Genomic DNA, 16,232 nt, shown 5'->3' with positions numbered 1-16,232 from the left:
AGAGCTGGTGACTGGTGTGTGGTCACAAAAGGGAACCAGCTCTGCATGAAGTACCTCACCCAAACTCCCCTGGAGGAGAAGCCCAGTGATAAGTTCATCTGAGATGGCATGAAAACAGTCTATGTCTTTACCCCTTAGAATTCCTCTGAATGAAGAGGTGGTGGGGTTGGTGGGTCATCATGAACTCTTCCATGGCCTAGACCATCCCACAGTCACTATCCTTGGGGCTGCCTCTCCCCAGCTTCAGTCATGAAGTTCTGGAGGAAATTGAGAATCATGTGTGCTGCTGGGTCAGGGCCAATGATCATGTAAAGCCAATCATAGGACCCCATGACCCTGCCAGGACGCCTGATCTGGGGCTGTACATGTGATCTGAGGTGGGTCGTTCAGAGAACACACTTGAACTCTGATGTCTGCAATCTTTTTCCTTATTGGAGATTGCTTCAGGATATAAAACCCTAGGGCAGGTAGCTTGGACTCCCTCACTAGGTGTAGAAGCCTTAAGGAAGAAAGTTGTCAGGATAAGATCCCCAAAGAAGAGCAAAGGGAAAGAGCGAGGGTGAGAAAGAGAGAATGGATGACTTCTGATTTCTTGGGTCCAGTCACTGAGATCTTTATATTTGCTCTGAGTCTTGTGTCCTGGATTCCCGGAATCATTTCAATGAGTCTCCCCATTCTTCAAAGCTGGTTGCAGTTGTCTCCTCTCAACTGTAATTCAGACCTTGTTATAGATCCTTCCTAATCATTGTACACCTCCCAGCCACTAACATAGACACCCATTTGTTTCAGCACCATTATGAGTGAAACCTTTATTCTTTACTGAGAATAGGGTGTGCAGACCACCAAATACAGTTCACCAGCATCTTGGGCAGGAGTGCCCTAAGTGTAAGTGAGTGTTTGTTAGGAGCATCCGTACTGATTCTTGAACACCTCCAAGCATTTACACTGTCTGTTCCAGGGCCAATCCTATCATTTCCTCGATCAAAGACTGAGAAATGCAGTCTCAGGAAGACGTCACCCAGGATCCAGGTCTCTGTAAAGGTACTCACTGTGTTCTCTTTAAATGTAGTATAGCAGTGGCCTCTAAAATCCTGGGGGAGTCAGAGACACACACCAGTCATCCTGAGCCCTTATGTGCGACTCCCACAAATATCCAGACACAGCACAATTCTTGGTTTTATTTCCCTCCTTTGGTAAGTATCAAGGGATTTTCTCATTAGCAGGTTATATATGAGAGTTTATAAAAAACCAAAAAGGGCCCATACATGCAGTTGCCATGAGGAAGGGTGTTGGGTGGGGGAAGAACTGGGAGTTGGGGAAACAGTGTAATGATAAACAACAAAGTCCTACTGTAGAGAGTAAGGAACTATATTCAATATCCAGTGACAAACCACATGAAAGAGAATACAAAAAAGAATATATATTTTTTATGTGTATAACTGAGTCATATTGCTGGGCAGCAGAACTTAAGGCGACACTGAAGATCAGCCACACTTCAATACAATTTTTAGAAAAGAACAAGAGTGTCCCCTGGTTCTCCTCACTCCCTGTTTCTTTCCTTCTGACTCCTGCTCCTTGTTAGCTCTCCAGAGAATGCCGGTTCTCCTCCTGCATCCCCACAATCAGTACTTCATTAAAAAAACTTTATTTTGTATTGGAGTATAGCTCATTAACAATATTCTGGGTTTCAGGTGGACAATAAACAGACTCAATTTTATGTATCTATGTATCCTGGTCCCAAAGTTACCCCTCCCATCCAGGCTGTCATATAACTGAGCGGAGTTCCCTGTGCTACACAGTAACTCGTTGTTGGTTATCCATCTTAAATATAGCAGCGCCCACAACACGTTCTCTAAGACTTAACTCAGGAACTCTGGGAAGCCTCCTTCGGCCCACACAAACCCTCTTTGGCCACTCCAGGCCTGGTTGGGTGACGTGCTCTGGTACCCCATTCCCACCAGTCAGTCACTAACCCTCATCACCCCTATTAAGTTCCCAGTGCCCCAATGCAGAGCACCTTGGGATGCCATTTGCATGGAATCCAGCGCAGATCTGCTAGAACCAAGCAACCCTCCATATGGCTTCATGAGTTTGTGGTTTTAGAATTCCTGAAATTCCCTCCCTTCTTTAAAGCCTGCTTTGAGCCCATCAGCCAGTTCGGAACTCCCATAGGGAGCTGACATGAAGCATCCTCCCTGTGCTGAGGCTGAGAAGTCACTGTGCACCCTTTATTCACTTTAGCATGCACGCTCCCCACATAGGGGTCAAGTACCCTAACCCCAACTCACAAAGGGGACACCTGGCCAGAGCAAGGGGAATATGGCAGCCAAGAACTAGGCTGACTATGTAATTTATCATCCAAACCAGGAAGACTGTGAGAAGGGGAGGGTGTTAATCCCTGTGGTGGCACAGCACACTGGGACTGTCCCCAGCCATTCTCCTTGTCACATAGCAGTCAGGGACTGCTAGTGCTGACTTCCCGGGTTCATTCATCTGAGGTTTCATTTTTAACTGAAGCTCCTTGAACACTGAGGACCTCAGTGTTCCTCTCTCGTTGTGACTCCCACCATGCCAGCATGGTGTGGCATCTCCACATTTATTTCAGGATGATCAGTGTCCCAGACCGGCCTTAACTCTCAGGTGTTTGGTGTTGTGGGAGGTTCTGGCCCAGCCACAGGGCTCAGCAGCATCTGCTATAGTGCGAGATGGCCTGCAGAAGACGGCCTCCTCCCAGCAGCAGCCTAAGGGTTATTTCGAGTTCCTATTTGAGAACCACCCTCAGGGTCCTCCCCTCACCTTCAGGATGTAGGCTCGAGCTGGCACTGGGTAGTTGATACCATTGATGGTGAGGATAATAGAGGGCAGGTTATTGACTGGAAAACACGAAACGCAGTGCTATTAGAGAGAGAGAGGGAGAGAGTTTGGCCCTGGAGATCCTTGTTGTGTGTGGAGACTGTGTGTGACCCTGGGGCATGACCCTTCACCTCGGAACCCCATCGCGTGGCACTGACGAGCTTCTGGATGTTATTGACGAGTCTTCTTGGGCCAAGGATCAGTGATGTCCTGGTGTCAACAAGAGCCTCACAGCTGCCAGAACAAGCAATAACCTGTCCTTTCATGGAGATGCTGAGAGACAGTGGAACAAAGCAGGCATCAAGGTCACTCTGAGTCTCCCCAGAGCTGCCCCCTTCACTACTGTCTCCTAAAAAGCCCTTCGTCTCTTGCCCTGAATCTTTTCCCTTGCTCTTGACATAGCACCTTCCTTGACATCCTTGAATGCACTACTTGAATACACCAGGATCTTTTGTGCCTTGACAAACCTGGTATTCCTTCCTAGAAGAGTCCCCTCCCCTTTGACTAGCAAATTTCTTCTCATCTTCAAAATTCCAGGTTAATTGTCATGGCTTCAGGGAAGACTTTCCCCTGGAGTTTATCAGTCTCCTCTCTTGGTCACTGTCTGTAGACCCTTCCTCATATCTAGCATGTACCAAAGTCACAATTCACTAAGTGTGTGTGTCATTTCTGTGCTTCTGCCTTCTTAAATGTGAGGGCGAGTTTTACTCTCATTGCCTCCCTAAAGTGCCTGGCACACAGTGGATGGACAACACTTGTCTGTTTAGTGAGTGAATGAAGACTGTGAAAATAATGAATGAGAAACCTCCAGAGAGCTGTATCTGTTGGAGAGCAAATAACTGGTCAACCACAGGGTGAAGATGGAGATTCTCAAGTGCAGCAGATTCTCATAGTGGTGGGAGAGTGGGGCTCCTCTGTGAGAGGGTATCTTCCAGCAGTGCTCCTATAACCAGCTCGGACCCTGAGACCCTGGCCAGGAAATCCATGACTACCCCACAGAAACTCCAAAGGACAGGTCAGCTTTTGTCTGAGGGTATCACACAGAATCCTATCAGTTATTGCCTCTTGTCCTCAGGTCACTCCTGGATCCCACCTTTCTGATTTTCTGTTATAGCCCCTGCCACATGGGATGTCTTTTTTATTAGTTGCTTTCATGTCTTAAGACTGCAGCCAACGTCTCTCCTTGTTGGGTAGCTGCTCCCTAAGGAGACAAGTTTTCCCCATTTGCTTAGGACTTGCCCTGTTTGTAAACTGACATTTGTCTGTACTGAGAACTTGCTTGTTCCCAGGTAGCCTTGGACAGTTGGTCATCTTATCATAACTCTGTCCAGGCTGGTGAAATCCTCCATGATCCTGTTCACCATACTGCAGAGTCCTCTGACCGTGCTCCCTGCCTCACTGGGCACTGAGTGCAGTACTCTCCCAGCTGCACAGACCTCTCTGGACCCTGTGAGGACCCTGGTCAGAGCCCTGGTCAGGAGGCCTGGGGATTATGAACCCATGGGCTGTTTGTGTATATATGTGCTTGTGTGTTTGTGTCTATGTGTGTTTTTATGTATCTCTGTGTGTGCTTTTGTGTCTCTGACCAGCTATGCATGTTTATATGCGCCTCTGTGTATGTTTATATATGCCTGCTTGTGTGTTTCCATATGTCTGTGTGTCTGTCTGTGTCATTGTGGATGGTGTATATGTTTGTGTGACTATGTGTCTGAGAATCCATTTGTGTGTGTCTACCTGTGTCCATGTACAGTAATGGCAGCATCCCTTGGGCTGACCCTCAAAGGGAGAGGCTTACTGGTCCATGTGGACACGCCAGTTGCCCACTTGGATCAATGGTAACCAGGTGAGCTCTCCCTGGTAGTAGCAGTTGTCCACCCACCAAACATCACCACACTGCCTTTTGCCCTGCATGTGTAGAGAGAAGAGAGGAGGGGATCTTTGGAGGACAGTAGCAACAGCACTGTCTGAGAGCTTTGCTTCTCCACCCATCAAGACCCTAATAAGGTCCCCATCTACAGATGCAGAAATCGAGGCTAGGAGCAATTGAGAACCAGACTGAGGTCAGTTACTGGCTAATGAGTGGCACAGAGGAGGTTAGAAGCTGAGTCAGCTGGCTGGGCTCCATCCACTATATCTTCTGAAGATGCCCTGGACCTCCTGTGACCTTAGTGCTCAGAAACCCTCAGAGGACAGGGTGCTGAAGCATTTTGGCTCTCTCCTTGTCCAGCTGGTCTTTTGTCAGGAAAATCAAGGCCTGGGAGTGCTAAGGGTGTGGGTTCAGGTTACCCAGAGTTGTCTGGAACAGTCTGAGAATATAAAAGTGGGTTTTTGTTTTTTTTGTTTTTTCCTTCTTCTCGCTCTGAGCAAAATGAACCTTGAACTGCTCATGAGGAGAGAAGCCCATTAGTTGGAGGATAATTACTTTATAATATTTAGTGGTTTTTGCCATACATTGACATGAATCAGCCATGGATTTGCATGTGTTCCCCATTCCAATTCCCCCTCCCACTTCCCCCCTCAACCCTATCCCTCTGGATCTTCCCAGTGTACCACTTCTGAGCATTTGTCTCATGCATCCAACCTGGGCTGGTGATCTGTTTCACCCTTGATAATATACATGTTTTGATGCTGTTCTCTCAAAACATCCCACCCTCGCCTTCTCCCACAGAGTCCAAACATCTGTTCTGTATATCTGTGTCTCTTTTTCTGTTTTGCATATAGGTTTATCGTTACCATCTTTCTAAATTCCATATATATGCGTTAGTATACTGTATTGGTCTTTATTTTTATGGCTTACTTCACTCTGTATAATGGGCTCCAGTTTCATCCATCTCATTAGAACTGATTCAAATGAATTATTTTCAATGGCTGAGTAGTATTCCATGTTGTATATGTGCCACAGCTTCCTTATCCATTCGTCTGCTGATGGACATCTAGATTGCTTCCATGTCCTGTCTATTATAAACAGTGCTGTGATGAACATTGGTGTGCACGTGTCTCTTTCAGATCTGGTTTCCTCGGGGTGTATGTCCAGAAGTGGGATTGCTGGGTCATATTGCAGTTCTAATTCAAGTTTTTTGAGAAATCTCCACACTGTTCTCCATAGCAGCTGTACTAGTTTGCATATTTTAACATGTATTTACTCTTTGCCTATCTCTCAGGCCAGCATGGACATTCTTGAAGACAAAATAAGTCTTTATTCTAATCTAAAAACAGTAACAAGTGTGTTAGATTCTTATGGCCTTACACAGAATATGGGCTCAGTAACTTTTTACGGCTGTGGTTCTTGCATCTGTGGGAACTGAATTCCTCTGCCTGGGTACTCACAATTGCTTTGCAGTGTGTTCTACCTTCTGATCAGAGATGGTTCACTCTTCATCTGTAACTGAGTGACTCACTTAGTTCAGAAGGAACTGCTGCTGTTGCTGCTGCTGCTAAGTCACTTCAGTTGTGTCCGAGTCTGTGCAACCCTATAGACAGCAGCCCACCAGGCTCCCCCTTCCCTGGGATTCTCCAGGCAAGAACAATGGAGTGGGCTGCCATTTCCTTCACCAATTCAGGAAAGTGAAAAATGAAAATGAAGTCGCTCAGTCGTGTCTGACTCTTAGCGACCCCATGGACTGCAGCCTACCAGACTCCTCCATCCTTGGGATTTTCCAGGCTAGTGTACTATAGTGGGTCACCGTTGCCTTCTCCTCAGAAGGAACAATCTCCCTCAAACTAAAGACACATCTTTGACACAGAAATGGATATTTACCTGCCATCTGCTAATTTCTGGGCCCAGTCACCAAGACCAGGAGTTGAGGATGAGAATGCTTTCTCCTCTGGGTGGGGATCCTATGCCCAAGGTTTCCACCTCCTGCAGGAGCCCCAGCTCCAACATCCAAAGTGGCATCTCCAAATGAGCCCCAGTGCTAGGCTAGAGCACCAGGGGTGCTGTGGAGCACCATCCTCCCAAAGCACTCACTGCCATGATGTTCCTCAGGGGGTAAATTGTTATATTTGAGCCACGAGAAGAAATCTGAGACAGTCTATAAGCACATTCCTTCAGGGAATTGTTCAGTATGTTTTCTCACTGAGGGTATTTCTCATGGTCTTCACTTTCGTTAGAGGTATTCTTTACCGGTCATTTGACAAAGAAAACAAAGAAGAAGCTACAATTAGCTCTCAGTGTTAAGGTATAACCGTCATTGTAACGGCACTGTGTATTTCCCAATCATTTTTATGAGGCACCTTATTATCAGAATGTTATGCATATACCATGGCAAAGACATAGGTTTGATTACAGGTTCTGTTCTGTAATGTTAGGTAAGCCATATGACCATGTGGGGTCTCAGTCTCCCCTCAGTAAAAAGGTGGAATGTGATGATTCAAACCCTCCAAAGAGAATATTTGGGGGCTAAGTGAAGTGATGTATATAAGGTACCTAATAAATAGGAAGTCTCAACAATGACAGACGTTGGTATTGCTGTTGCCATCCCACTGTATCCTTCTCATAGAAGCTCAGGGAAGGAGGTAGAAGGGGAATTTCTATCCTCTTTTACAAGGGAGGTATTTGAAATGCAAGAGTTTGCAAATTGGCTGTGGTCACACTGCTTGCCAGATATAAAACAGTGTATAAGTAGCTCTTCCAATCTTTCTCCAAGTTGAAAGAGAAGAGAGAGTTGAAAGAAAAATCCAGGAGATAGGGAACAATTTAGGGAAATGTAGAAGCTCAAGAAGGAAGGATGAATCAAATTAAAAATTAAAAGAAAACAACCCAGAGACAAATACACTCACAGAGACTTCCAAAGAGATGGGGAGATAAATGATAGTGATACAGAGAATCAGACATAGACATATACACACTGAAGTAGAGAGGGAACAAAGAGGAAATGTTAAATAAAAGGTAGAAAAGTGCTATTCCACAGGACCACACTTACATCTGCCTTGACTCTGCACTGAACAATTGCAAGGAGTTCCAATTTCCACAGGTCATGACATGACTGGACCCCAAGAATTGCGCAACTCTGCAAATCTACACTAAACCTTGGGACCCACAGTTGCTATACCAAGGGACTTATCAATAAGTAAGAGTTGAACTTTAGCACTGTCAGGGAAATATGCCATTCCATTCTAAACCTGATGGGTGGAAGAATAATCAGATGAAAAGAAAAGTCACAGAAAGAAATATGATGTGGCTTACAGTCCCCATACTTACGTGACTCTGCAATCTGAGGACACCAGCCCAAAGAGCACAAGCCACTTCATGCTTCTTTCCTGGCTCAGGGAAGTTCATGTTCTTAGAATGTAGTGGTGACCAGAAGCCCCTATGTATTTATGATCTGATATGCCCTAGTTTAGTCCTTTAGGCCACTAGTAGATCTGAAAAATCACAAAGGTCTTGATAAAATCTGTACCTTCATCAGTGTCCTTGGTGAGTGGAGTTTGAAGCTTCTCAGAATACAGACAATTGAACTGTAATCTATTCCTTGATGCTTGTCTGGAAAATCAAACTGATCTGCATGGACATCTAAGAAGATGGAGAACCTTGCCTACTTAGAGAAAAAAACAAACAAACAAACAAACAAAAAACTGCTAAGAACATCATGAAAATGGTATCTAAGGGCCATACTCAACATTCATGGTTTCATGTCATCTTAGTAGCCACTTCATGAGATATGCATTGTTGTCTTCAATGGAGAGGAGATTGCTAGGAGAATAAGTTGTCAAATGGCTAAGTGAAGACTTCAGGGGCACCCCAGGGACATACAACTGGCTTTAGGTACTGGGTCTAATGGCAGAGATCAGGGGCACCTATGATGCCAGTCTGCATCAAAGATTTAGGGCAGAACAGTACTTCAATTACATGGTTTCAGTATTAGAAGAAATTTCATATGCATCCACAAGATATCTTATATCATCCAACAAACATACAAGGAAGTGCTGTGTGTTGGGTTCTGGGTTAAAGGCTTCAAAGGCAAAGTCAATCAAGACAAAATTAGCCTTTATCTTAAGAGAGCCAGCAGTCTAGTTCTCACAAACTCATGGCCCGAGGAGGCAAGAGAAATGATAGTAGGACTAGGTGGCCATGCTGGACCCTGGGCAGCACAGGCCTGACCACTGGGAGCAGCCTTTCCTCCACTTCAACCATGCTGGAAAGCAGGCCAGTTGACCATGTTTTCAAGAGAATCAGAAGTTTGGGTATTTATATACAATCTACTGATTTTAATGATAGCAACTAATTTTTTTTTTCCAAAAAAACAGTGGAGATTCAATCTCCACAACGATGTGCTGAGATCAGCCTTCAGTCTCTGCAGGTTTTTGTTTCTGGTCTAGACTTGGGAGTGCAGTGGGGACAGAGAGGAATTTAATTCAAGTTGGTTGATTTACAAAGAGACTGAATGTCTACTAAACATTTTTGTTTCCTTTCTATTTATAAAGAAAGATCATCAGGGACATAGAAACCAATGAATTTCACTGCTGAAGATAAATGGGTATATTTCTGATATGATTTCCCCATAGGGTCTATGCCATGAAAAATTTTGTCTGCCAAAGCAAACATACAAAAAAAATAATTTTGAAATGTCTTCACAATCAAAGAAGACCAAACAGCTGTGGCAGCCAAAGTAAAGACAATCGTATTTAATGACCCAGGACTCCCAGGGCCTATTCCTGCATGAGATCTATCCAGGCCAATCCCTTGAATACAACAGAAGCCTCTTCTGTTGCCAGATGTGTTTAGATGGGGCACTGTGACTTAAACCTCATTTTTGCATATTGTTTAAACTCAGTATTGGTGGTTAAATCCCAAAAGGGGAATATGACATCATTGACAAATGACACACATATATGCCCTTTGAACTATGGTGTTGGAGAAGACTCTTGAGAGTCCCTTGGACTGCAAGGAGATCAATCCAGTCCATCCTAAAGGAAATCAGTCCTGAATATTCATTGGAAGGACGGATGCTGAAGCTGAAGCTCCAATTATTTTCCCACCTGATGGGAAGAACTAGCTCAATGAAGAAGAACCAGATGTTAGGACAGATTGAAGGCAGGAGGAGAAGGGTAAGACAGAACATGAGCTGGTTGGATGGCATCACCAACTTGATGGACATGAACTTTAGCAAGGTCTGGGAGTTGGTGATTGATAGGTAAGCCTGGCATCCTGCAGTCGAAGTCGTTGCCAACAGGACACAACTGAGCGACTGAACTGAATGTGTACTTCCTACTCTGACAAATGTAAAGCCTATAAACAATGACAACTTGATAACAGTGACTATTCTGAGGACTAACAATTAGCTTCTAAATACATTTTCCATCAGATGATCCAAGGATTCTTAAAGAGATGGCTGATTTCAGGACTGAGTCAAGAAATGCACAAAATATTCTTGGGAATCGTGAAGGACCAGAAAGCTGAGGGACTTCAAAGACCAGTGTGGACTGGAGAGAAAGTTCAGGAATCCAAATGAAAAGGCCAAATGTCTACCAGTTTGCTGGCCAGAATGATGGTTCTGCTTCTCAACCAACTCTTTGTTTGTCATAGCTTTCCTGCCAAGAAGCAAACGCCTTCTGATTTCATGGCTGCAGTCATCATCAACAGTGGTTTTAGAGGGTAAGATGAAGAAATCTGTCCTGCTTTGACCTTTTCTCCTTTTATTTGCCATGAAGGATGGGGCTAGATCCCATGATCAGAGTTTTTTAATGTTTAATTTTAAGCTGGCCAAATGTGTCCAAATGTTAATAGGTAACATCAAATTTGCCACTGTGATAGATTGATAGGACACCAACTCTCCATTCTAAGTACTGAGAAAGGAAAATAATCATCAATATGTAGGCTATTTTTGTTTCTATTAAACATATGTTATGTAACTACAAACAGTTCCAGGAAAACAAGCTGAACTGTCCCTTCTGGGGGTGATGAGAGAGTGACAGGGAGCAGCTATAATACAGATGAAGCCTCACTCACTGGCCTGCAGCTAACCTCCGGCTCCGGATTCCTAGTAGACCAAGGACTGGTACTGGTCCTGGCCCACTGTGCTGGTACTGTGGACTCCTGTTCTAAATCCAACAGTGGGACATTCTGTAAGACAAACCACCCTGAACAATAAATGGCATTAAAATTGGGAGAGAACAGTTACTGCGTCCTAAAGGAGAACAACCAAGTGCAACATACAACTACATTCTTTCAATAAACTGTGAAAACTGCTTTTTGTGAATCAAGGAAATTTGTACATGGACTGGATATTAGATGTTAATTTTATTGGGGACAAAAGACCATTTTTTTCCACATCCTATCATTTTACCCCAAATACTCATTATGTACATTTTGTGAAATATTCATCTCGTCCTTAAAATACTTCAGGAAAAATGAATAAAGAGTAAAAAAGAGAATGAAATGAGAGTCTGTCTTGATTTAAAAACAGATCTGCATAGCTGCTATGGATTGAACTGTGTCCACCCTTGACTGTCAGTATGATGGTATTAGGAAGTAGGGCCTTTGGGAGATACACAAGTTGACATGTGGTTTTGATGGTGGTCCCTCATAATGAGATTAGCCTCTCCCTTTTTTTCTTTCTTATTTTCCCTCTTCCTCCTTCCCTTCCCCCACCAAAGTGAGAACATAGCAAGAAGAGAAAGTCCTGATACAATCAAGAATGTCTTCACTGGGAACACAATTGTCCACCATCTGGACAGTCTATGACAAACTGTGGGACTGAGAAATTAGTTTTGTAATATTGCTGCTGGATGATGAAATATAGGGCTCATGACACTCTTCTTTCTTATATGTGTTATGTTTGAAATCATTTTGTAGTAAGAAGTTTATAGAATGAAATTTCTCACTTAGTGATACCCTGAGGGGCCCAAGATAGCAGATTCAGGCAGGTCTCTGATGAGTGAGTGCTTGGATAACCACTGCTCTTTACTCCAACTCTTCTCTTGTCATCTGAAAACCATCCCCCCTCACCTGACAACCTTACCTCCAACCCTATCTGCATCCCCACTCTCTTGCTAAGCTACTGAGTCATCTAGCTGTAGGTCTTGATGATTCGGGAGAGGGTCTGGAAGCAGAAGGAATGTGGACATTTTTAGAAAGGATGAACTTGGCAGACCCCTCCTTGGTTTTCCCTTCTTTAGCGCCATCTTCAGGTGAGTGATTGGGCCTGAGTAGGTAGTGAGCCACAAGTGGGACTTCGTAGATATCTGCAAGTGAAGGGAGGAGGAATTCAGAACCACATCCCTGAGTCCAGAGCCGATTCAGCCTTGTGATAGCCCCAGGTTCTCCCTTCTTGGGAAGGCTGTAATGCCTCACTGCTGGTAAGTCACAACTGAAGTATGGAATGAGGTCATGGTGGTTGACCTGTTGGCCAAGTTCCAAGAATGGAAAGCAGGTTGGCAGTGGAAAGGTAGCCGTTTATTAGGCTTGGTTACCTTGGTTCTTAGTAGTGGCTACTTCCCACATCTAGAAGGCTTTTCTCCCAGTTTTTTGCATGGCCAGGTCCTTCTGAACATTTAGCATCATCTCAAATGAGTCTCTCTAAGACTTGTTTTCCCTGGCCACTGCACTCTCACCAGCAAAGACCCTGATCCAAAAAAAATGCCTATAGACACTTCCCTTTGTCAAAACAATAATTCTAGTTACCAAAGTGGAAAGGTGGAAGAGGATAAATTGAGATTTTGAGATTAATATCTGTATACTACTTGATTTAATAGAGAATCAGCAAAAATCTTCTGTACAGCACAGGAATTCTGCGCAATAGTCTGTAATGTCCCGTATGGGAAAAGAACCTAAGAAAAAATGAGTACATGTTTAAGTGTAAGGGAATTAATTTCCTGTATAACTAATACTAATGCAATACTGTAAATTAACTATACTCCTATATAAATTAGAAGCTGAATTCTTAAAAACGCCTGTGTCTAGAGACCCATGAAGTCGTTTAGACTTGCAGGATTCCAGATATGATGCTGAACATTGCAAAGTGGAGGGAGAAATCTACACATTATCTCAGGTTGCATTTTCCTGAGCTTTGGTGTCCTTTTGCTTCTAGTGTCACCTTTAATTTGTCTTTGGAGGATCTAATACAAAGGCTCGGAGACAGCAGCTGGATGTTAGTTGAAGGATGAGAGGGAGGTGCTAGTGGGAGAGTGAAATCCCAGCTCCCTAGCCTTGAAACCTGTATGCAGGTCAGGAAGCAACAGTTAGAACTAGACATGAAACAACTGACTGATTCCCAGTAGGAAAAGGAGTAACTCAAGGCTATATATTGTCACCCTGCTTATTTAAATTATATGCAGAGTACATCATGAGAAACGCTGGGTTTGGAGAAGCACAATCTGGATTCAAGATGGCCAGGAGAAATATCAAAAACCTCAGATATGCAGATGACACCACTCTTATGGCAGAAAGTGAAGATGAACTAAAAAGCCTCTTGATGAAAGTGAAATGGGAGAGTGAAAATGTTGGCTTAAAGCTTAACATTCAGAAAACTAAGATCATGGAATCTGGTCCCATCACTTCATGGAAAACAGGTGGGGAGACAGTGGAAACAATGTCAGAATTTAATTTTGGGGGCTCCAAAATCACTGCAGCTGGTGATGGCAGCCATGAAATTAAAAGACGCTTACTCCTTGGAAGGAAATCTATGACCAACCTAGATAGCATATTAAAAAGCTGAAACATTACTTTGCCAACAAAGGTCCGTCTGGTCAAGGCTATTGTTTTTCCTGTGGTCATGTATGGATGTGAGAGTTGGACTGTGAAGAAAGCTGAGCGCCGAAAAATTGATGCTTTTGAACTATGGAGTTGGAGAAGACTCTTGAGAGTCCCTTGGACTGCAAGGAGATGCAACCAGTTCATCCTAAAGGAGATCAGTCCTGGGTGTTCATTGGAAGGACTGATGCTGAGGCTGAAACTCATGCAAATAGTTGACTCGTTGGAAAAGACACTGATGCTGGGACGGATTGGGGGCAGGAGGAGAAGGGGACGACAGAGAATGAGATTGTTGGATGGCATCATTGACTTAATGGACATGCGTTTGAGTAAACTCCGGGAGTTTGTGATGGACAGGAAAGCCTGGTGTGCTGCTATTCATGGGGTCACAAAGAGTCGGACACGACTGAGCGACTGAACTGAATGACTGACTGACTGAGACCTGGATTGGGGCACAACTTATGTCCCAAGTTTCCTGTGAAAACAGGCTGTAGCTTCCCTCTCCATGACTTTCATGAAATCAGACCCAGACTGGTTTCATCCTTTTTCATGTCCTGCTTCCCCTGAGACCTCACTGATTTCTCTGGGAGAATACTTTTTTTTTAAATATAGATTCATTTATTTTAATTGGAGGCTAATTACTTTACAATACTGTAGTGGTTTTGCCATGCATGGACATGAATCCACGTCAGGTATACATTTGTCCCCCATCCTTAACCCCCCTCCCACCTCCCTTCCCATCCCATCCTTCTGGGTGATTCTAGCACAGCATCCCCAAACACCCTATCTTGAATATCAAACCTGGACTCGCAATCCATTTCACATATGATAATATACATGTTTCAATGTGATTCTCTGAAATCAACCCACCCTCGACCTCTCCTACAGAGTCCAAAAAACTGTTCGTTACATCTGTGTCTCTTTTGCTGTCTCACATGTAGGGTTATCATTACCATCTTTCTAAATTCCATATATATGCATCAGTATACTGTACTGGTGTTTTTCTTTCTAGCTTACTTCACTCTGTACAATAGCCTTCACTTTCATCCACCTCATTAGAGCTGATTCAAATGTATTCTTTTTAATGGCTGAGTAGCATTCCATTGTGTATATGTACTACAGCTTTCTTATCCATTCATCTGCTGATGGACATCTACATTGCTTCCATGTCCTGGCTCTTATAAACAGTGCTGCGATGAACTTTGGGATACACGTGTCTCTTTCAGATCTGGTTTCCTCAGTGTGTATGCCCATCAGTGGGATTGCTGGGTCATATTGAGAGGGTAACAGGCAGGAAGACCAGGGGTCTCCAAACAGAGGAAATAGGCTGCAAGTGCCAGACATTTTTCTCTCTCTTAAGCGGCAGGAGGAAACAAACCAGCGATATTTTTTTCTTCTCTATACAAATTTAAAAGGAGGTTTCTCTTAAAATGCTGTGTTGCCATGCCACCTGGCTTCACCTGAATCTAACTACTGTCAAACCTTGAGTTAACCAATACACTTATTTTTCTTATGGAAATGTTGTCTTAAGCTATGTTAATGTACCCGAGACTCTATCTTCAAGTTGGTTCCGCCAAACGGCCTAAGCTACTTACTCAGATATTGTTCCCTAATCTATGTAAAAGAAACTATTTGTTGGTAATCTGCCCTTCTACAAGATTCAAGTCAATCGTTTTATGGCCAGGGATGAATTATCTGGTGCCATTCTAAATTCTAAGACATTCCTTTCTTTTCATTAACAGACTGTGAGTGACTATATAACTTACAGCTAAAGACTGGGGGAGGAAAGTACTCTTTCCGCCCCCTTCTGATGCCTATGTCAGAAGCTTTCTCTATGTCTTTTATACTTTAATAAAACTTTATTACACAAAAGCTCTGAGTGATCCAGCCTCGTCTCTGGCCCCGGATTGAATTTGTCTCCTCTGGAGGCCAAGAATCCTGGTGTCTTATTGTTCAGCAACAACCTTCCATCTTGGGGGCTCGTCCAGGATCCTTCAGGACAAGGTAAGGATGCTTGGAGCTCTAGTTCTTTGTTCTCCTAGCGAACACGTTTTCTGCTGTACTTTACTAACTCTACGGTGTGCTTGTGTGAATGGATGAAACACCCTGCGTGAAGCAAGTGAGGAGCCCTGCTCTGCGGTTCCATGGTGACTTCATAAGGCTTATGGCAGAAACCTGTCGGGGTTTATACCAACCTGCCAATGCCAAGAGGAACCCAGTGTCTCCTTTGGGAACCGGCCAGAAACAGGCAAAGTGTGTGGACCAAACTTTCCTTTCTTGGTCAAACTTTTCGGTCTCTTTAACCATTTCATAACTCCTTGGGAATTAGAAGTACTAACCTAATCTGTCGGATCATAGGCTTTCAAGGGGCTTGTGATCTACGTTGCTACTCTACTGTGGTCTAGGTCTCAAACTGGGGTTGGTAGTCAGGACGTGCCTAGCCTCGCTAGGACTCGAAAGCTCGGAAGCTAGATGGAGCTCTAACTCCAAGAGCATCTCTGAGGTTAAAGGTTACTCGGATTGGAACTGCAATGTTTTTTTTTTGTTGTTTTTTTTTGTTTGTTTTTCCCCTTTGGTAACACTGGCTCTTAGTGGACCAGAGGAAGCTCTTATACTCGTGTGGTGACTCTTGGAAGGTACATCTCAGTTTAAAGTTCGTGCAAATCTTATTATGGTCAGGAATATACTC

General features: G+C 43.9%; 1 protein-coding gene across 1 annotated transcript in view; it reads right to left on the bottom strand.

Moving 5' to 3' along the window:
• Window positions 1-809: 809 nt before the first annotated feature.
• LOC133067899 (pregnancy-associated glycoprotein 1-like) overlaps window positions 810-16,232 on the bottom strand; it is an 87,453-nt gene continuing 72,030 nt past the window's right edge. Inside the window, exons 8-10 of the mRNA XM_061158920.1 lie at window positions 2,985-3,126; window positions 2,797-2,895; window positions 810-1,091 (exon numbers count right to left, since the gene is read on the bottom strand). Of these exons, the coding sequence (XP_061014903.1) occupies window positions 810-1,091; window positions 2,797-2,895; window positions 2,985-3,126 (523 nt within the window). The remainder of the gene's footprint in view (window positions 1,092-2,796; window positions 2,896-2,984; window positions 3,127-16,232) is intronic.

The sequence above is a fragment of the Dama dama genome, chromosome 2, assembly GCF_033118175.1.
Source record: "Dama dama isolate Ldn47 chromosome 2, ASM3311817v1, whole genome shotgun sequence".
In the NCBI taxonomy this organism is placed as follows: Eukaryota; Metazoa; Chordata; class Mammalia; order Artiodactyla; family Cervidae; genus Dama; species Dama dama.
The sequence above is the reverse complement of the archived record's forward strand: the minus strand, read 5'-3'. Positions and strand labels throughout refer to the sequence as shown.